At 42.3% G+C, this 22,863-nt stretch overlaps 1 protein-coding gene across 1 annotated transcript in view; it reads left to right on the top strand.

Moving 5' to 3' along the window:
• The first annotated feature begins 6,717 nt into the window (after positions 1–6,717).
• Positions 6,718–22,863, top strand: part of LOC122904836 (serum paraoxonase/arylesterase 2) — a 28,906-nt gene continuing 12,760 nt past the window's right edge. The window contains exons 1-2 of the mRNA XM_044246071.1: positions 6,718–6,830; positions 16,738–16,808. Of these exons, the coding sequence (XP_044102006.1) occupies positions 6,757–6,830; positions 16,738–16,808 (145 nt within the window). The 5' untranslated portion in view covers positions 6,718–6,756. The remainder of the gene's footprint in view (positions 6,831–16,737; positions 16,809–22,863) is intronic.

The following is a 22,863-nucleotide window of genomic DNA, read 5'->3' as shown; positions in this document are numbered from 1 at the left end:
TGATGAGTGATGTGAAGTGTGTAAACCTGGTGATTCACAGACCTGTACCCCTGGGGCTAAAAATACATTATATGTTTATTAAAAGAAAAAAAAACCCATCACTTTCTCTGACTTTTCTAGCCAAAAATGGGAAAAAAAAAAATTGAGGCCTAAAAAAAAAAGAAAGAAATGAAACATTAGTTTATCAATAATACAGAGGACTTTAGTATGCCTTCCGTCCATCTCTGTAATTAATCATACTTCATGTAAACATCCATTATGTTTTTAAGTCGGGAAATGTTAAGTCAACATATATGATATCCACTATCTATGTCTGAAATGAGAAATCATCCTGCCCCCGAGCTCATCTTCCCCCTAAGGAACCCAGGCAAATTCAAACTCCACAACTTCTAAGAAATATAAAATAATGAAAGGAAAATGTACAGGATTAAAAAGAAATAATGCTAATAATAATAAAACACTGCCTGCAGGGATAATAAATGAAAGGCAGAAAATGAAATAGGTCTCTAAAGTAATTCCTTAAGAATTTCATGTCTGTGCTCCTAAAATAATACATACCAAATAAAATCCAAATTCCTCCTGCTTATCTGTGCTGTACACACATAGTTCGTTCACAGAGGAGATGGGGTTCCTGGAAATGGGGCCATGAACCGAGTGAGCGTTTTCCTGGCCTGTATCATGTTGCCCCATTGAGGTAGTGCTTGGCCTCTCTCATCGCCCATCATTGTTCCTTCACTGACCCCAGCACTGGTTGCCTTCCACTTCCACGTGTTAACACGCTGTCTCGTCCTTCCAAGCCTCAATCAGGCTCATGATGTCCCCGACAATATCCAGAGCTGGATAGTCGGATGGCTAATCTTCATTCTGTTCCTCAGATGTTTCCTTGAATGGGCTTTGAGTCTCCCACCTAAAACTGAAATCTGCTGTGACACTATTGTTTTTTTGTTTTGTTTTGTTTTCTGCAGCAGGCCCAGTTCTGTCTCTGGCACTGCTTTGGTCAGCCTGGTTGAGTCAAAGCTATTCACCAGAACAAAGAAGAAATGGCAGGAAAAGGGGACTCAAAGGAAGAAATAATGCCTTTTTTCAGAAAACTTATGCCCTTGAAGAAATTAGCCCAATTGTTCTGCGCTAGTTCTTACTAGATAAATGTATACAGTCACCCTCAAAACTTAGAACTACTACTCTAAATTTATATATGCGATTTCAGTGAAAAGCCACTTTATAAAGAATCAGCACTGTGAGAAGGGAAATTAAATGGAGTACATATGAGTGAGAGGCAATAACTTTTAAGAAGAAGTAAAACACCAAAACAAGGTCAAAAATTTTCAGAAGTGGAGTGAGAGAATGAACTAAAAAGGTAAGAGGCAGTAGTGGTAAAAATGAGATCCTAAAGTTGAAGTTGTGGAAGTCTTGTCATTATTGGTAATGGTGAAGTCTTAAAACATAGCCATAGGAGTGGGTGGCAGATTAGGGTAGAGATAAGGCCAGGGAAGGAAAGGAGGTCATAGAACTGGAAAGTTGGGTCTGGAAAAGTTACAGATGTGGATGTTAAGATCACCAAGAATTGAATACAGCTATTATAAAAGGGATTGATTGTGAGCCAGGAGCTAGAACCTTCTAGGACCGGTGGGACAGTGTCCCAGTTGGGGATCCGAAGATAATGCAGAAAGTGGAAGAGATTATTTAGAGAAGACAGTGAGGACACAGAGGATTTTGTTAAGACTATGAGTTCCAGAGCACACAACAAAAGGGATTTGGAAGTTTGCAGGGAATAGAGACATGGGAGAAAGTACTCAGCCAAATGGGAAGAGAATCTGAAGGAAAAAGATTGACTAGGGAGACAGGGTTTCACAGGGTGACCACAGAACAGAGGGATAAAGGACCTAGTGCGATTACATAGATACTGAAGCTAAGGCAGTGAGCGTTGAAGAAGAAAGTCTTACCAAAAGCACGTTATTGTAACTCCCACTAACAACTCTTGTAACAAGCTCTTTTGTAACTCCTACCAGTGGATGTAGAGAAGTCAGGAGAGGCGCGGTCTTATGCCAAGCAGGAATAACTCTGAAAATTTCTTTCCAATCCCCCTCTACCTTCATCTTCCACGTGCGTCCCAGGCCCTATAAAGAGATAACAAATAAGTCTCATTTTTTATGGATAGGGAGTGACCACCCGGAGCACCATGGCATCAGTGACTTCAAGACCATGCCCAGATTCAGGAGAGCAGGCAAACAGCCACATATGTGCCAGTGTCTGTGTTCCCTAGTTTAAGGTAATTTCCTAAAGTTCGATTCCGTTCCCAATTCTCCATCCCACTCCTCACTTTGTAACCCACATGCTAGTCACTTGGACACTCATAAAGCTTTTAGGACTTTAACACATACTATTTCACGTTGGGCTACAACCTCCGCCCCTGGGTGGTTTCCTGCTGCTCTGGCTGCTCACAACTCCCAAGTCGCCATGGCCAGTCAAGGCCTCATCCCTGAGCACTTGTCTGTGAATGTCTCCAGGGCTTTGGGCACCTCAGACGTGTTCTTCAAACCGTCCTGTCCTCACCACCCTGAAGGGTCCTCTCCCATCCCAGTTGGTGTACTCCTATTTGCCCTTCTGAACAACCCAAGTCATCTTCAACTCTCCCTTTCCCTCAGCTCACCAGTCCCCAGTTTTTATGCATCTAGCCTCTGACTGTCCTTAAACCTGTTCCCTCTCCATCCTCCCCACTATCTTGTTCACATCTGTCTCTCCTTCCAAGCAGACTTGGGAAGTACCTGTCACCTCCTCTTCCCACAGCCATCAGAGCGATCTTTCTTAAAGGCTTCATTGCTTTACGTCAAGGACAAGATAAAGATCAAAGTTCTTAATCCTGGACACACAACACTGCATATGTTTGTCCAGGTGCCTCTCACTCTTGCTAGACTGTGATCGCAACCAGGTCAGGAATGAGCACCTTTTTTATCTTGAATTCCCACGAATGGCTTGGAGAAGTGGAACATACTCAAAGTTGAGTGAAGTAATGCAAGCAGGTAGGGGAGAAGTATAAAAAGCAACCGAGTTTTAAAGACTCACTCTGATGCTGGTTGACATGAGATCATTTTCCACTAGCTCTCACCACCAGCTCCTTCCTCTCTCTTCTTACCATGAATAGCAGAGGTATAGAAATTCTTTTTATTTGACAATTAATAAAAGATATACCAAGGGTAGAAATGGGGTGTTGATGTGAATTTTCTAATATTGGATTCTGGCTTCACCATTTCCCAGATGTACAACTTTGGGCAAGATACTTAAACTCTGTAACCTGATAACCTCTGTACTAATAGTACCTGATTCAGATGGTTCTTATGGGAATTCAGTGAGGCAGTGTGTCTAAAGTGTGTGGAATAAGAAATGTTTAGTAAATAATAGTTGTGGTTGGTATTCTGAAAGAGGTCGGCTGCACGTTTCATTCATAGATAACTGGAAACATTATTGCTGTTAGTTAGATAAGAAACATGCATGCATTTCCTAGAATGAAGGAATTGCGTCTTCACTTTTTCCATAGTGTTCAGGCCATACAGAGTTAGCTTCTGAAGGAGATTGGGAGATTTTGTCTCTGGTCTCCTGAACTTTCTTCTCTCCCAATATTTTCTACCCCTCTATCTTCTCCCTCCAGGGTCCTATTGTTCCTGGAAGAAAGGCAGCAAATCCTACAGCTCTCTGTAGAAATAGGCTTGGGTATAGTGGGGATAGGTGGACTATATTTTTGACTTTCAATATTATCTTCGAATTTGTCTGTCCATGTGTCTCAACGATACCTTGACCCAGTTGAACAAACTCATTCATTTTAAACTTGAGTTCCATTACTGGACCACAAATTACATTGTATTTTGTATCAGGGTGTTTTTGACTTTTCCAAAACAACAACAACAACAAACTAAGTTCATATTGTCCAACTAATCACTAAAGAATGATAATTTGTTAACTGTAAATATTAAAATATGTGTATACAACCATTTTTCTCATTTTTTTAACATATTGGATTCTCCAAAAAATGACTTGGGCTGGGGGGTATCTCCTTTATTCTCTGAGAAGCCATTGAGTGGAGCCTTCTATAGAACAATTCTTTCTCTTACAGACAATAATTATCTTTTTTTTAAAAAAAGGATTTTATTTATTTATTTGACAGACAGAGATCACAAGTAGGCAGAGAAGCAGGCAGAGAGAGAGAGAGAGGGAGAAGCAGGCTTCCTGGGGAGCAGACAGCCCAATGCGGGGTTCAATCCCAGGACCCTGGGATCATGACCTGAACTGAAGGCAGAGGCTTTAACCCACTGAGCCACCCAGACGCCCCCAATAATTATCCTTTATAACATCTCCTCAATGTATTTTTGTGTTAAAAGATCTGCCCCCCTCTTAAAAGAGAGGAAAGGAGAGGAAGAAAAATAAAAGGCATACGGAGAGATCATATAGCACAAAAAATGACAATAATCATGAGCCACCTGTTTTGCAAATTATCGGGGACATTACACATGATAATACAGGCAAAAAACTTTAAAGAGTTAAAAGTGCAATCATGAGACGCAGTCCACTTTTGGAGTGTACTCCAAAGACCATTTTCAATCTGTGAACTCTTTGTTTCTGGTCCATGGTGAGATAAATATGAAAATTTGAAAGCAAGCCTTTAGAAACTGTTATAGAAATTTGACAAAGTAATTTTATGTCTGTTGAATCAAATAATAAAAGATTTGGACTTGTATTCTGTATGTCTGATTTTTTACTTCATTTCTAGTAATTATTTTCATTGTACTTCACAAAGGCAAAGAAAAACCTGTCCTTCACTGCACATAGTTTGAGAAGCATTGATAAAAGGTATTATTATTTCTGAAATTTTCCTGAAGAACCATTAAATTTCTAATTATAAACTAGTTACATGTCATTATTTGAGAAACTCTGTTTCATACCAAGTGTAAAGAGTTGCAAGCATACAAACAAGTTCCAGAACAGGTTTTGTTTTGTGTTGGGTAACTTGGATAGTTGAGAGTTAGAAACCATTTTTCCCACAAAATAACATAAACCTGCGGTTATGTTCTTGGTGTAGTTCAGAAATCCCAGTTATCTCAAAAGATTGCTAAACTCTACCAGAAAATTTAATAACAGGTATATACTATAGCCTTAATAACTGGTCTTCTCCATCCTCCTACGATGGAGAAAATAGACTTCTGATTTCCAGATCAGAAAACGTCTCCCTTCCCCATCTGCCTGTGTGCAACGGTGAGTAGTTGCCCTAGCATGGTGGTGGGGATGGGGTAAGAACGGGGGCTACTTCTGCAGGAACTGTTCCAACAGCAACACGCAGAAGGGAAAAGAATATGGAGCTGCAGTACCTTTCACAGCGAGTGATGAGGGAATTTCGAGATGGAGTTTGAGGGAATTCACTGGCTGTGTTAACATTAAACTAAAGTTTCTCGAGACTGAGCAGACATTGATTTTGCTGCCCTTAAAAGCCCCCATTATTCAGCACAAACACCTCTGCTCTAAACTCTGGACTGTTGTTCCCTGGGTGGCCCCGCACCAGATCTGGACTAGACTTTGTCCTTAATTGAGATTTGTCCCTGCCAGAGGGACCCATGACACGAAGAAAGGTGGGTTAAGCCGCTGCCTTTGGCTCAGGTCATGATCTCAGGGTCCTGGGATCGAGTCCCACATCGGGCTCTCTGCTCAGCGGGGAGCCTGCTTCCTCCTCTCTCTGCCTGCCTGCCTCTCTGCCTGCTTGTGATCTCTGTCTGTCAAATAAATAAATAAAATCTTTAAAAAAAAAAAAAAAGCCTCTTGTTCTTTCTAAAGACAACTATTTATCTACCTACCGTTCAGCATAGCCTAATATCCCTTAGGACTGAATGAGACATACACCCAGAAACAGAGGGATCTTTATTTTGGGGTGGTGGGGACAGCTGATGAGAAATCAGAATCTGCTTTTATTTACTGATGGTTTATGAAACTGATGTTTGCTGAAAATTAGCAATTGTCACGGCTTCTACCTACATGCTGTAGATGGCAAACCCTGGAAACCAGTGGAAGCTTATTCCAGGTGTACTCACTTGTTTGAACTGTCTCAATCTCAATGGGTAAGTTTCCCTTTTACTCTTTCTTTTCCTTCCTTCCTCCCCTTCTTCCCCACCCCTTTCCTTCCCTCATGTTATGGCTGTTAAAGTAAAAACGAATATATATATAGATATAGATATAGATATATTCTTATTCCCGTAAACCGAGCTAGATGCAAAACTGCTTCCACGTCTTGGGGTGTCTCGCACTGACGAAGCACGACTGGGGCAGAACGTCTCTTTCCTTCGTCTACACCGTGTTCTAGAAAGTAGTTGATTCTAACATGAATGATTTGCAAGAAAGAATCCTGAATCCTTTCCTGGAAGGAGAAAGGATCTTTCAAACTTCATCTAGAAGTTTCTTGCCGGCCTAAGGAGTCAGGAACGTCTGGGAAGACGAGGGTGAGAAAGGTGCGCGGGGGCTCGAGGTTTGGGGTGGGGTGGGTGGGCGGGTCTCCGTTTGCGAAACCAGGTGGAGGAGGCCACGTTTCCCGCCCTCAACCTAAACTGGGGCGTCCCGGGAAAGCGTCCCTGGGAAAGCGTCCCGGGAGGCCGACGGTGACAAAGGCCAAGGGCCGGGCCGAGGGCGGAGCCGGGGCGGAGCGCGGCCGCAGCGGGCAGGCGGGCGCCGCCCACCGAACTCCCCGACCAGCGCGAGCGAGGCGGCGCCGGCTCCCGCGCCATGGGGCGGCTGGTGGCTCTGAGCCTGCTGGGGATCGCGCTGGCGCTCCTGGGCGAGAGGCTCCTGGCGCTCAGGTAGGTGGGCCCGCTGGCCCCCGGCGGTCGGCGCGCGGCCCGGCTGGGGGCCGCCCTCTCCGAGCGAGGGCCCCGGGCCGCGGGTGGCCGCGGGCGGCGGAGCGGGCGCAGGCCGTGCCGGGACGGTCGGGGCTGCGGCGGGAGAACTCCTGGTTGTTCTCGGTGCCGCAGCTCCGTGGAGCACCTCCGCCCCCGCCGCCAGCTGCCAGCAAAACCCGACGCAGTTTGGGCTCGGTCTGGAGGCTTTCCGGGAAGTCGGGAAGGCTTTGCTGCTTACCGAGTTCCTTGCCACCCAGTCTGCCCGGCGAGGGCTTTGTAGTTACTCACAGGCAAGTCCGCGCTTTACCTTGTGCTTTAACTGAGAGCAGAACTATTACTCATGCACGGAACCCTTGATTACAAAGTTTTATTTCACGTCTTTGGTGCCGCTTCTCTTTGGTGCCCGAGCCAGCCGCCGTCTTTCAATCTGAATAAAGTTGCGTACGGTCCCTTGCCTGCATAGTTTGCGAAATTGTTCAGCTTTCTAATCTTGGCGCTGTAGATCGAAGACAACTCGAGATACTCTCATACTGTTCTTACATCACTTCCTTATTTATCTTCACTCAGGAGCCCTGAAAGCAGCGTGTCCAACAGCACAAGCCTGGTCCATCTCCCAGTTTAATTATTATGAAAACCGCGGATGGGTCGACATCATAGTTTCTAAATTACCAATTCCAATTTTAGAAGCTTCATGCAAAAGGATTCCAGAAATACGGATTCCCTACCGGGTCCGGTGTGCCATCTTAGGCTCCTGTAATGGAGTGAGGCGCAGTCCTTAACCTTGAAGAAGTTCACTTTCTTACAGGGGGAGGAGAGAAATGAAGCAAATATAGCCAGTAGGATGTCCAGACCAGGTAAAAAAAAAACCCCTGCAGGCTTAACAGGGTAAGATTACAGCTCCTGAAGGGGGGAGTTCAGGAGAGAGAGACTGTTTGACTGTTGGCCTTGACAGATGAGTGTTCATCCAGGTTGAACAGTGCAGGGTGAGCAGAGGGGAAAGGGTGGGGAAGTTCAGAGACTAGCAGGAGGCCAACTTGAGGGGAGCATAAATTTCGCAGATGAGAATAGTAGGGGGTGGGGGAAGGATAGGTTTTGAGATGGTTAACAGGTTCAAAAGTTGGGGCCTGCCTTGAGAGGCAAAGGAGAACTGTTGATGTTAGGTGTGTGTGTGTGTGTGTTTATTTTATTTTATTTTTAAGATTTTATTTATTTATTTGACAGAGGGAGAGAGATCACAAGTAGGCAGAGAGGCAGGCAGAGGGGTGGGGGAAGCAGGCTCCCCACTGAGCAGAGAGCCTGATGCGGGGCTCCATCCCAGGACCCTGGGATCATGACCTGAGCTAAAGGCAGAGGCTTAACTCACTGAGCCACCCAGGTGCCCCAGGTGTGTATGTTTAAACAGGAATCTATTTAAAACCATATAAAACAGTTCGTTGCTGTGCTGTAAAGCATGATTAATTGTGCTGCTGTAGAGATGAAGCTTGAAGGTTGGATTGGAGGAGAGCAGTAGCTCTGGATCGTGGCTGGAGAGTAGAATCTGCTGGCGGGCTGATGTCTGGGCTGCACTCCCGGAGACTGATTCAGCTGCTCTGCGTGGGGCCCAGGCATGAGTGATTTTTATTTTTAAAAATTCTCCTTATAATTCTAGTATGCAGTTACAGTTGAAAAGTACGGTTGAGAAGTAGTAGAACAGAGAGTGGGTGACATGGGGAAACTAGTTAAGGTATTACTGTAGTTTGGAGAGAATAACAGGACGGGGGCCCAGACTTTGGAGCCTCATTGATCAGGGTGGGGAGACTAAGGTGATGCCAGGGTTTCTCTCTCTATTGTCCTGTATCTGGAGCTCATCTGCTGATAAAGGGATGCAAGCAGGAGGAACGGTGCATGGTGGAGGGAGGAAATGGAAATGTTGACCTTAATTTTCATGTTATGTAAATACCCAACCTGCTCTGCAGAACATTCTTGAGTTGGATGTTTTTGTACGATCTGTCCGGCTCTCAGTTGCAAAGGCAGTAGCACTAAATTCACAAGCTCGTTAAACTGTCCTAAAGTTCAAACCACCAGGCTCCCACAAATAATAGTTTTTTCTTCTTACTAATCTTAACATTTTAAATTTAAGTCACTTTGAATGATGTTACAGTTGCAAACCTAAGAAAAAGTAAATAAAGCTTATGTGCACAGAATGTACCTTATAGTAATTCACAACTTAATGCATCTTTTCTTTATAAAGATTTGACTGCCATAAATTTTACTGAGTAGTGACTTTCTAGGTTGGTAACTTCATTGGATAGTTGAACTCCCAATTCAGCTGGTGGAAGAAAGTTAATACTTGATAGGTGGCTAGATTTAGCAAATAAAAATGCAGGATGCCCAGTTAAATTTGAATTTCAGATGACCAGCGAATCATTTTGTAGTATTAGCATATCCCATTGCAGTATTGGGGCATAATTATACTAAAATATCATTCTTCACTTGGAATTCAAATTTGGACCTCTTGTATTTTATCTGGCCACCCTGTGCTTGTGGAATATCAAGTACATGCTGTTTATGGCACGTGGAGTGCTCAAATGTGTAGCATCTCTCCTTTCAGATCCTTAGAGTCTATCTTGAAAAGCAGCATGTTCCTACCTCCCCATAAGGAACGGCTCTTCAAAACACAGACTTATTTTTTGTTTTGTTTTGTTTGGGTTTTTGTTCGTTTTTTGCTGTCATCTGGTGCCTGCTCTTTCATTATCCTATTTTTAGAGATGGCACTTTGGCACTCAAGTTATTTCTCTCCCCCAGGGCGCCCACTTAAATTTCAACTTGAATTTCAAATAAATAATGAATACTTTTTTAGTGTAAGTATGTCCCAGATGGATAAGTGGAATCAAAGCTGTCTCTTTCCTTCTGAACTGTAACTGGGTAAATTTCCCAGGGGAGGGTGGTATATTATACCAACTTTTCTACTCCACCCTAGTTGAGCAATAAAGGGGGGACTAGAAGTACACAAATATCCGCAGGCCAGTGGCTACCTGTTGCAAAGTCCACAACCTTGGATGAGTCATGAGACTTGAGTACATCAGAGGCCTATGCCATGAGCAGGAATCCTTAAAACGAGCATCTGAACATTCTACTTGTTGCCCGATAGATTTTGTGACAGCTGTTCCAGAAAGCTATCCAGTCTGCTTTCGAACACTTCTGCAAGGTTAGGCTTTATTTTTAAACTACTCTTCTTATCATTTGTTGTGTGACTATTGTGTTCTAGTCACTGTGTCAAAAGTGTCAGAAGTTCTTTATATTAAGCCAAAATGTACATTTTTTAAAAAAGATTTTGTCTATTTATTTCAAGAGGTGAGAGAAGAAGAGCAGAGGAAGAGAGAGAACCTCAAGCCGACTCCTGCTGAGTGTGGAGCCCGACACGGGGCTCGATCCCATGACCCTGAGACCATGATCTGAGCCACAATCAAGAGTCAGACATTTAACCGACTGAGCCACCCTAAATCTAATATACAGGGGCCCCTACACGAAAAAATACATTTACTGACATTTGGGAAAAAACCCCTTTTACCCTTATGCCTCATTCAGTCTTCATGTATGTCTTCCTTTCTGCATTAGACATGTTAAAATTGAGGCTGGAGGGGGTCAGCTAATTTGTTCAACAGGTAATTAATGCTGAACTTGTACTCCAAGCCAGGTCTTCTGATTCCAGATACAGTTTGCCCCAGCTCCCCCACTGCCTCCTAGCTTTTCTGCCTTTGGAGCAAATTACTTCCAGCCTAAGATGCCTAATTACAAATTCTTGGTTAATAAGTACTACAGGCATTACAGGGGCCCAAGGGGTGAATTCCAAGGGGTGTTACCAGTCTGTATTTAAAAGATAAAGCCCCTGTTTGTCTGTATTTAAGCCTGTATGTAAAAGATAAAGCCCTTTCAGGAGTTGGTAAATTCAAAGGCCATGAAATATGGAACAAAGTAACACCAGGTAGTAACACTGTGTTTCTACTTTGCTGGAGATAAGGCAACCTAATAACTAATTGCTCCATCTCATCCCACTATGGGTGGGTAATGCTCTCTCCTGAGTGAAAGAAATAGAAATTGAGGGGCACCTGGGTGGCTCATTGGGTTAAACCTCTGCCTTTGGCTTAGGTCATGGTCCTGGGGTTCTGGGATCAAGCCCTGTGTTAGCTCCCTGCTCAGCGGGGAATCTGCTTCTCCCTCTTCCTGTGCCCCCCACCCCCAGCTCCTGCTCTCACTCTCTCAAATAAATAAATAAAAATCTTTAAAAAAAAAAAAAAAAGCAACTTAGAAAAAAAATAGGAAAAAAAAAAAAAAAGAAATGAAAATTGATTTCATGGTAATGACTGTTGGTTAAGGGTTCAAGCTCTGTGGCCAGATAGCCTGAATTCATTTCTTAGCTCCACTATTTACCTGGCTTCTTGGCTTTTTACTTCATCTTCTGTGCCTCAGGGCCCTAATTGTAGGATGGGGATATTAATACTACCCGCTCCATAGTAGGGCTATGAAAGATAAAGGAGTTCATTCTTTGGACCCTGAGATCATGACCCGAGCTGAAGGCAGTGGCTTAACCCACTGAGCCACCCAGGTGCCCCAGAGGAGTTCATTTTTTTTTTTTTTAAAGATTTTATTTATTTGTTTGACAGAGAGAAATCACAAGTAGACGGAGAGGCAGGCAGAGAGAGAGCGAGGGAAGCAGGTTCCCTGCTGAGCAGAGAGCCAGACGCGGGACTCGATCCCAGGACCCTGAGATCATGACCTGAGCCGAAGGCAGCGGCTTAACCCACCGAGCCACCCAGGCGCCCCAGGAGTTCATTCTTGTAAAGTGCTAAAGCAACACCAACTCCGTAATAAGTGCCTGAGGAAGATTACCTGTAATTACAGTGTTCTGGCAGGAGTTCTTAGACTTTTGTGCCTCGATCCATTTGGCAGTCTAGTAAAGTCTTGACTCCTCAGCATTATGTTTTTATTTATTTTTTGTGTGTGTGTAGTGCCTCTCTCATTTTTTTTTTTTTAATTTTGATTCCATTTAGCACACAGTGTTATATTAGTTTCAGGTGTGCAATATAGTAAAATCAGCAATTCCATACATTACCGTGTGCTTATCACAAGGGCCCTCCTTAATCCCCATCACCTATCTCACGGATCTGCCCACCCACCTCCCCTCTAGTAACCATCAGTTTGTTCTCTATAGTTAACAGTCTGTTTCTTCATTTGTCTCTCTTTTTTTTACCCTATGCTCATTTGACTTTTTCTTTTCTTAGATTCCACATATAAGTGAAATCATATGGTATTTGTCTTTCTCTGACTTCTTTCACTTAGCATGATACTCTCTAGCTCCATCTGTGTTGTTGCATACATGAAGATCTCATTCTTTTTTATGGCTGAGTACTGTTCCATTGTATATATACATACCACATCTTCTTTAGCCATTCATCAACTGATAGACCCTTGGTCAGCATCATGTTTTTAAATGCATAAAATGAAACACATAGGCTTCCAAAACAAAATTAAATACTATGTAAGTTAATACTAATTTGAATACTTAAATACTATTACCAACCTGTTTTTAAAATCTAATATATGATGTAATAACATGGGCTTCTCTCCTCTCTCTCTCTTTTTAAGATTTTATATATTTACTTGACAGAAAAAGATACAAAGAGAGAAAGAACACAAGCAGGGGGAGTGGGAGAGGGAGAAGCAGACTCCCTTCTGAGCAGGGAGCCTAACACGGGGTTCCATCCCAGGACCCTGGGATCATAACCTCAGCCCAAGGCGGACACTTAACAAATGAGCCACCCAAGTGCCTCTAACATAGGCTTCTTAATTAAAGCCCTAAATAGATATAAAGGTAGTTGAATATGTAGCAATAGATATTTTGAAGTAGCAGTGAGTATAAACATTACTTTCAGATATCTACAACTGAATAAGTGACATATTACAACTAAACCTTATTTTGAGATATCTACAATGTCTGTGATTTCTTTTATTGACAGAGAGACACAGGTACCACTAGTAGAAAGTTCTGTGGTTTCTTGCCGGTACTCATCATCAAAGGAAATATTTATTTTCAGTTGGGTTTAAATAAAGATGTATTTTTTTCCCCATCCCTATTCATGGATCCCTGAATTTTACCCATGGACTCCTTAAAGGTCACCGGACCCCAGACTAAGAGTCTCGATGTACATGTTTACAGTGGGTGTCATTGGCAAATGATTTTTGGCTCAGTTGAAGGAAGACAGTGTATTTTCTTTGCTGTGTTATACCTATGATAGAGTTGTAACTCAAAGGAAAATAACTCAATTTTAATGAAAAAGAAGAGGGAAGTGAGGAAAACAAAAGGAACCTTGATCAACAGTAGTTGCCTGGGACATTGTGTGTGAGGCTGGCTGTGGGTTAAGGGGAAGGAGTGCTGTGATTGACCGGCCATGTCTGCAATCTCTGACCTCGTACATTCGTAAGTGTGCTAGGACATAAGGTGCTAGGCAGCAAAGAGGCTGTACCAGAATTATCTGTGTCTGTACCATTTGTTTATTTATTTTTAATTTGGCACGAATGCATTTAGGCTTATTGATCTGCTAGTCCAAAGAGGTTTGTATAGCTTTCTCTTTGTATATTCCCCCAAACTTCTTCAATATCTCTTAACAGTTAGGAGTGCTTTCAGTTGCAAGTAACATACATCAAATTAATTGTAACATATGCAAACAAAGGCTTATTTTTCTTATGTGATAAATACTTTGTAGGTGAGTCGTTCTGTAACTTGTCCCTTGAGCCCATAATCATATAAAAAATTAGATTCTTATATTTTTGTCCTTCAGTCCTTCACTTTTTGGCATTATGTCCTCATTCTTGCCATGTTAAGAATATTGAATGGTTGTTATAGTCCTAAGCACCGTATGTATGGTCACATTATGAAGAAGGGAGAAAGGGGGGATGCCAGTTAGCTCTCTTCTTGTGTCTGCCTTTTCTATCAGGAACAAAATTGTCTTTCTCCAAAGCCTGAGTCATATGAATACCCCTAAATTCAAAGGACTCTGGGAAAGCTAATGTTTGGCCTGTCTGTCTGCAGTGGAAAGGAGGGAGAAGGAAGGGGGTGACAGTGGCTTTAGGTTTGTCAGAGAACAGGGCCTGCCTCCCCGGAAAACAGAAGTTCACTAATGGGTAGGGAACCGGTGCTTCTACCAGGTAAAAAGCCTAGCAGTTTTCCATTGAAGGAATTTGAAAGTCTTGATGGGCTACAGAAGTTGGAAATGAAATCCCGTCTTTCTCTTATTATAAAAGAGTGATAAGAAAAAATGATTTGATTAACCAGAAGTTATGCACAATCCTTGTATAACTCGAGGTGTTTTTTTTTTTTTAAAGATTTTATTTCTTTATTTGAGAGAGAGTGTGGGAGAGAACATGAAGGTGGGGAGAAGGTCAGAGAGAGGCAGACTCCCCGTGGAGCTGGGAGTCCAATGCAGGACTTGATCCCGAGACTCCAGGATCATGACCTAAGCTGAAGGCAGTCGCTTAACCAACTGAGCCACCCAGGCACCCAATAACTCGAGTTTTAATGGTAGGCAGTCTGCATATTTAGAGATGATATTGTACAGCTAAACTAGCTGATAGAAGATTGCCCTATTGGCAATTACACATTGCCAATGTTGATCTCAAATTGTTGCCAATTGTTGATTCTAAAAAATAACCCATATTAGAGTGTTCAAATGCAACTGAATTTTATTTTGTCCATATAATTTATCTTTGAAAAAGGTAGATGACAATCCTCATGACCCTTATTTTTGTATAGCTAAAAGAGCATAATAGGATGTTGCATAAAACTGTCACCCAAACCGATCCATGATACAGAAACGTGATGAAACTGCAGCTGGGACCTACTGACATAGTTCCATCTGTTTCTGGGATCGTGCAGTGTCCACTGAACCTGGGAGGTCATCTAGCCTCATCCTTACTTTTTGCATGAAGAAGATTGAGGCCTACAGAGAGTCACCTGCTAATGGTCAGGCAGGCTCACTGCTAAGACAGAAACGCAGATCCCGTCACCCTTTTTGAGAAAAATACCATAGTGCGTTAGAGTACTGCCTCTGGAAGGTTCTTCCCAGCAGGTGCCAAACCTCAGCAAAATTCCTTCACCTCTAAGTCACTTCCCTCATCCCTAAAGCAGGGACAGTGGTACCTACTTCTTAAGGTTGTTTTAACAATTAAACGAAGTCGTTCAGGTAAATCACATAGAACAGTGGTATACTCAGTGAGTTTTAGCTGTTTTTATTACTCATTTCCTTTCGCACCCCCATGGTCATCGGCCGCAGTAACCTCATCATCACCAGTGTTACTGCTACCACACTAGGCCAAATATACATATTTCCTTCCTTTAAATCACCTGGGACTTGTAAATATGAGATTCATTGTCTTTTATATTGCTTTATTTTAAATTTTGTACTATTTAAAATTTTTACTACATCTATATATTTCATATATTTGTTTTATTCACTTCAATTTTATTTTATTGCCATATCGCTATATTGTTTTAAAAAAGTTTTTGACATTATTTGAATTATACGATTCGAAATAACATACTGCTTTCTTTCTTTATTTACTTGGAATAGAGCAAGAGAGAGAGCACAGGCTGGGCTGAGGTCAGAGGGAGAGGGAGAAACAGACTCCCCATTGAGCTGGGAGCCCAACATGGGACTCTATTCCAGGATCCTGGGCTCATGACCTGAGCCAAAGGCAGGTGCTTAACCGGCTGAGCCACCCAGATACCCCTCAAAATAACATACTGATTAACATTTTAATTAGAAGCTTGATAAATGATATGAGTTGCCACATTATATAGTTGCTACCACCTGTTGGTAATTTCTGGGTTAGGTAGGCCTTGGCCTTCTTCCATGTTGCTGAGACCAGTAACCTTCCCCAAATTCAGGGTCTAGAAGTCAGACGCTGTCAAGGACTCAAATAGGAGAGGGACAAGTGGCAAATGGTCATTTTTCTCTCTTTAATGTGTGGTGTGTGTGACCCACTTTGGAAAAAATGTAAATGACTCTGCAAACCCTATTATGACTTATGACCGTCGAGAACAGAAAGAGAAGGTGAGAGACAGCAAGGGAAGGGAAAGGAAAGCCTACAGCATGGGGCTTCAGAAGAAGAGGACCCAGATGTGTTTGGCCAAACTGCTCTGTGGCCCTCTCCCCGGGCAGGGTGCTGGGGAAGGCATTTCCTTACAGTTCACCATTTCCTCAAGATTTCTTCATCTTTACTTTCTGTGAAACAACAGCGCAGTGTACTTTTGTTACACTTACTTGGTGTTCTCCAATGTCCTCACCCAGTAAATATTGGGATGGGGAGGAGACCGCCTCCACGTTGTTTCGTAACAGCTTCTGTGCACCTGACTCTGCAAAACCGCCTCTTCTCGCGGCCTCCCATCAGGCCCCGTGTCATTTCGCAGAGGGTCTGAGCGCTGCTCGTCTCTGCTGGGCCCTCAGCTTCCGGGTCTCCATCTGGAGCTCTTCCTACCACACCAGAGCTGGGAGAAGTGTGACCTGCCGCCGTGTTCCCATTTGCTTGGGAACTTGTCTTACAAGTTTTATTTGTTGAGTTACTGGCTTTCTTTTATGACCCACATTCACATCTAGAACTTTGTGATATGCATTTGTATTTTTTTTTTTTAAAGATTTTATTTATTTATTTGTATCATTTCTGGTGCTATTTTATGTGCCTACCCTTATTTTTCTATCTTCTCTTTTATCTGCTTTAGATTTATGCTGTGTTTTATGTATTGCTGTAAGCCTCTTTAAACCCTTTCTGCAACAAAGCAGGGAATACCTAAACAGATAGATTTTTTCTTTCTTTTTTTATTTTTTAAAAACAGGAATCGACTTAAAGCCTCCAGAGAAGTAGAATCCGTAGACCTTCCAAACTGCCACCTCATTAAAGGAATTGGTAAGTATGAGAAAACGCTTGTTATACACCTTACATTGTTTGGCCACCAACACGAAAAAACTCATTAACGGTATTTTGGCATGCCACTAGTGTTGATCAGAGGGAAAAATCCCATTAAATCAACAACAAACCTCTTCAGTCGATCTTTTTCGGATCTCCTGCCCCTGTATTTCTTCTCTTTCTCACGCTCACTGCAATTTGTTAATTATTTGTGTAATCCTTTGTTTATGGTTTGATTTCTTGCCTGTTGCGTGACTTTTCTGAACTAATTTTGTGAAGTCTGTGCTCTTCGCTGTGTGCGGCCCCCGTGTGCCGTCAGCCTAGCAGCTGGCTGGTGAAGGTGTCAGAACGAAGAGGAGTCACAAAACGGAAAGGAAAAACCTCTCAAGAAAATCTTCATTCCCCACCGAAGTAACTCCAGAGAGAAAGTTTTTCTTCTCTTTCCTGACATTTCCAGCTCAAATGTAAACGAATACATGCATATGTATGTATTATTCACAAGTGGCGTCTTAGTATGAGATGACATTCTACAACCGCTTTATTCCAAATGCAATGTGGACAGCTTCCGCCATCAACACATGTGGGTCTGCCTCATTCTTTTTCATGTTTGCAGGTACCGTGGTGGATTTAATCATTTCTGTCTTAATGCACATTTGGATGGTTTTAGTTTTTTTGCAACTACAAACCAATCAGTGAACATCATTGGACATAGAGGTCTTGTATATCGGTAGGATAAATTCTTAACAGTGAGACTGTTGTTCAGTTAGTGGGTGTGTTAAAGTTTTGACAGTCGGGGTGCCTGGCTGGCTCAGTCAGTTAAGTATCCAACTCTTGGTTTTAGCTCAGGTCGTGATCTCAGGCTTGTGGGATCAAGCCCTGCGTCAGGCTCCACTCTGGATGTGTGGAGATTCTCTCCCCTCTGCCCTGTGTGTGTGTATGTGTGTGTGTGTGTGTGTGTGTGCACATGGGTGTGCGCACATGCTCCCACTCTCACCCTTTCTCTCTCTAAAAAAATATATATATATATGTGTGTGTGTATTATATATAGATTTTTTCTTTTTATAAATATTATAACTATATATTATACATATATATATATATTTTTTTAATGTTTAAAATTTTGTCATTGCTGAATTGCCCTGGAGTTGGCAATGGTAGTAAACTCAGTACATCATACTTACAAGCACATTCACTGCAGACAGAGCTCAGAATGCTCTTTGAGCAAAAAACAGAGTAGTGATCCTTTGCTGGATCACACACAAGAAGGTTTCATTTTCATGGAAACTATCAGTTTTCAGGGCAGCCTTCTCTACTTCAGGTAGAACCTTCTGGTTCTGTTATTTGCCTCTCCTTCACATGTCTGTTTCTTATATGTCCTGTCTCCCAGTTGCCATCGCTACTTTGGTACTTTTTCCCAGTCCCATCTCCCTAGGCCTAGACTCCTTGACTTCTTTCTCCTGAATCTTCTCCTCTTTGTTAACTGTTGCACTTAGCAGGGAGATACAAACTCAGGATCAAATAGCAGACTGGCTAGATCTGTGCCAGATAAGGCAGCCGGTCCTAGAAATAAGCTTGTTGGGAGTCCCAGGAAACTCAGCTGCTGTTCCCTGCCTTCTGACTGCCGTCACGAGGAGCCCCTCAGAACTGGCCGCTAAGCAAGAGCCCGATGGTGTCTGTGAGGGATGTTCTACAAGGTTGGGAGGTTGAGTCCATGCTCTCGAAGGTGACTGTGGCTTCTGAGTTAATAATTGTCAAATTATTAAACAGCCCTTGGCCCTGTGGAGCCCACCTTCTGTGAATTCGAGTCTCAGAGTAGACAATAGGGCACAGCCAGACACATTACAGGATGAACCGCCAAGTGGATTGCTGTTACAACTCACTGGGATGGAGGGCTCCTTGGAGAAAAACAAGCCCAAAGACATTTGTATTCTGAACAGGCGTCTGTCTGTGTTTGTGACCTTTATGTTGTGATGTGTGTGAGCTACTGTCTGGAATTGGAAAGAATGAGGAAATATGTCACCTATGGCCCTTCTTGTGAAGTGTTTAATGCCTCTGAGGCACTTCAAAAGGCAACAGAGCGAAGACGATGAGTGATTAGAAGCCCATTTGGGATACATTTTTAGAGCTAATTAGAATTGTGCTTTTTTCTTTCTTTCTTTTTGTTTTTGCTCTGTGGCTAGCACGCACTGTATGAACATTTGTTGAATGCTATGTTAGTGAAGCCTACTGGCTAATAATAGCATGGGGTTATATGTTTTTAATAATAGTTGCCTATTCAGTGGTCTTTTGATTACGAGGAAAAATAGTGTGTGGGGCGTGTACATTCCCATACAGGCCAAAGTAACTTCTTACAGTAGGCAACAAGGGTAGTCTTCTCTTTGAAACAGTAGTAGCCATGCACTTGAGGCCCACAGTCCGTCTAAGAGGTAAGACCACTTTCCCTTACCCTTCCATCCCCATCAAAACCTGTACGCACATACCACCACACACACACACACACACATACACACACACACGCTTTCTCTGTGTCTCTGTCTCTCCAGTGCTGTATTCACCGTGACTAGAAATGAACTCTTTGCCATTCTGGTGCTTTAAACATATCATCTCATGTCTTTCTGTTTTAATAAGTGATAGTCATCTGCCACACAGCATACAGGATGTATGCCTTCCGTAGGGGCACAGAGTAGGCTCACTGTCCCATTTTCTGTATTCTTTAACCCTCTGAGCCACCCAGGCGCCCCCATTTTCTGTATTCTTTCCCCTTGTCTCTTACAGATAGAAACCAAGCTCTTACCCAGAATCTGGCCTAATATCGACATCTAAATAATAAAAATTATAATGACAGGAGCTAGTTAAGTCTATTTGAGGCTTAAAAGCTTAATGCAGGCATTCAGAGTACTGGACTAAAATAAAATTTTCAGTGGATTGTCTCTTTGAGTTAATTAGTGGTTTTATACACTTGGCAATCAAGACCTTTATAAAAGCTGCTGCTGGGGAGATTAAAAAAAAAAAAAGAGAGGCATTAAGTTTGCAGCCCTTGTGATAAGTTTGTTACTTTACACTCTACCTATGAAAGGAAAACAAAATACACACTACTGTGAGATTTAGATTTCTTATTTCTTTTCTTTCTTTTTTTTTTTAAATGACAGAAGGACTCAACGCTCAGAAAGGTTTAGTACCTTTTGCAAATTATCTTTCCAATATAGTATCTCCTCCCAGAGTAATTAACACACATACCTCCCCAGTTTGCCAAGAGTGGACACTAAAAGGTACATTATATCTCAGATACTCTATTGGGAATGGCAAGGGTTGATTTGCTATTGTAAAGTTACACCTAGAGGAGAGAGAAATTTATCTTCCTTTACTTGGCTGTCTAAAGATAAGCAAATGGCCTAGGGTGATAAGATGACTATGCTCGGTGTGGCCAATCTTGTACAAAGGCTGATGGAGCAGCACCATTGTCTTCAACACACTGCTTCTTGGTCAAGGACTAGAACTCCAGTTACGGCCAGTTCCCAGCAGGAAAGGTAGAAAGAACATTGACGTGGCTATTATTTTTAGTTATTTTACCCAGAAATTACATGCATACTGTGCTCTCACATGCAGTTAACCTGAACCAAGACACCACATATATCTGTGGTGTGTTGCCGGGCACCTGTGACTGGAAAGGAGAAAGGGAAGTATGGCTAGTGGGGAGCAGTTAGCCATCTCTGACACAGATCATTACCAAAGGAATAAGAAAAAATAATAAATCAGATGTGTTAAGCTAGACGACTTTCTCACCCCAGAGGGTTTTGAACGAGCTTGTACAGAAAAGTGCAGAGTATGGATTGGTGAAGATCTTGGGAGGAGGCATGGAAGCAAAACTTTTACAGGGGAAGCCAACCTATGGAATTGACCACAGTCAAATTTACAAAGTCAAGTGTCTTCAGAGAGGAAGCAGTGATGGTTCTGACAGAATTCATTCTATGCTGGGTTGTCTTTTTTCTGTGTGCTTTGAAGTCAGAACAAAAGGATTTGAGTCCCAGCTTCTTGGGACTCAAGAAGGACAAAAGGACTCAAAGTCCCAGACCTTGAGCAATTTGCCTAACCTCTCAAAGGTCCTATATTCTTAACTCTGAAATAAGAGATAATAATGCTTCTTAGAGTATAGGAAATTATGTGAAATAATGTGTGTAAAGTGTTTACAAGGAGTGTGGCCCTCAGTAAACTCTATACCTTAATAGCTATTACTATTACTGCTGGTACTACTCCTATTATCAAATTGGAGGAGAAAAAATTTCTCCAGCATTGACTACTCTTGCAGTAATCACACCGCAGCAGTGATATGAAATGATAACATTCTCTTGTAGTGATGGATATAGAAATGAAGATGCGGTGGGGGGTAGATCTGGAAGATACTCTAAAGTAAACTGCAGATAAGACTTTTTTTCCCTTGGAATTAGGCAATGGGGTTAAACAGAAAGAAGTTATGGCATGGTTGAAATGCAAATATCTTTTAAAAAATGTTCTTCTCTTGATTACTAAAATGGTACCGTTGTTTGTAGAAAATTTTAAACAAAGAAAAGTATAAAGAAGAAAATGAAAATCACTCATAATCCTACCACCCAAAGAAACCTGGGTAATTTGTTTCTGTATATCTGGGGTTCCTGGGTGGCTCAGTGGGTTAAAGCCTCTGACTTCAGCCAGGTCATGATCCCCAGGAGGGATTGAGCCCCGCATCGGGCTCTCTGATCAGCGGAGAGCCTGCTTCTCCCTCTCTCTTTCTGCCTGCCTCTCTGCCTATTTGTAATCTCTGTCTGTCAAATAAATAAATAAAATCTTAATTTGTTTCTATATACCTTTTCTTGTACTTTATGTATTAGCGCGTACACATTGAAATTAAATTGTTTTAAGTAATTTTTCAGAAGCAACCAATTTTACTTAATTGACTTCCTATTCAGTGGATCCAGAAAGTAAAACTTCAGACTGACCTGTGCCTGTGAATGTGTGTGTGTTTATATGTTTGTGGCTGCACATACACACATGTGGGGTCGAATTCCCCCCATCCCTGCACATTACCAGTTGAGAACGACCATGGGTCTAGAGACTAGGAAATTTTAACTTTTTTTGAGGTATTACTGACCCTTTTTTTTTTTTTAAAGGTTTTATTTATTTATTTGACAGACAGAGATCACAAGAAGGCAGAGAAGCAGGCAGAGAGAGGAGGAAGCAGGCTCCCCGATGAGTGGAGAGCCCGATGCAGGGCTCGATCCCAGGACCCTGGAATCATGACCTGAGCTGAAGGCAGAGGCTTTAACCCACTAAGCCACCCAGGCACCCCTTACTGACCCTTTTTTAAACTGCTGAAAGCCAAGGATCCTTTTCATAGACAATTTCCCAGCTGACATACAGATGACATTTTGCATTGTGTAGAATTTTAATAAGTTCACAGACTATAGAACCCATTTGTGGCTCTTTAGGAATCCACAGGCCCAGGTAAAGAACTCCTCCATTATGCCACGCGTAAGCATATATATGTATATATCTTCTTGCCAAGGAACAGACTTTGCAGGTGTTCATGATTGCAGTTGTCTTTGCAAAGCGAAGTTCTTGGCATTTGTATTTTCTTCTGCTTTTCTCCACTATGATAGAGCCAGTGACACTGGAGGCAACCAGCCAGATGCAAACTCATGAATCAAAACCAAAACGGCTGCGTAGATGCTGTTTGTTTTTGACAACCTAGAAATAATCTTGGAGAAAGTCTTTGGAGAGGCCTTAACGGGGAAGATTGGATTTTGTGGACTCAAAGAATGTGTCATGATTTGGCTTAATCTAAGCCATTTTTATTCCTCTTTTCTTGTGTTTGGGTCTATTATCTGTCTGCAGAATTTACACAGTGAGACCACTGGGAAGGTCTTGTGTCTAATTATTTGCTGTGCTGTGTGGAGTGGACTGCAGACAATCAATAAACAATCAATAGTAATTGTAGCCAGCTCAGAGACAAGCGTTAGAAGATTCAGCTGGCTTAGGTGCACGGTATTTTTCATTAATTTTCTTTTGCTGGTTGTTTTCT

This window comes from Neovison vison, chromosome 4 (assembly GCF_020171115.1).
Source record: "Neovison vison isolate M4711 chromosome 4, ASM_NN_V1, whole genome shotgun sequence".
Lineage (NCBI taxonomy): Eukaryota > Metazoa > Chordata > Mammalia > Carnivora > Mustelidae > Neogale > Neogale vison.
This window is presented reverse-complemented; position numbering and strand designations above follow the sequence as displayed.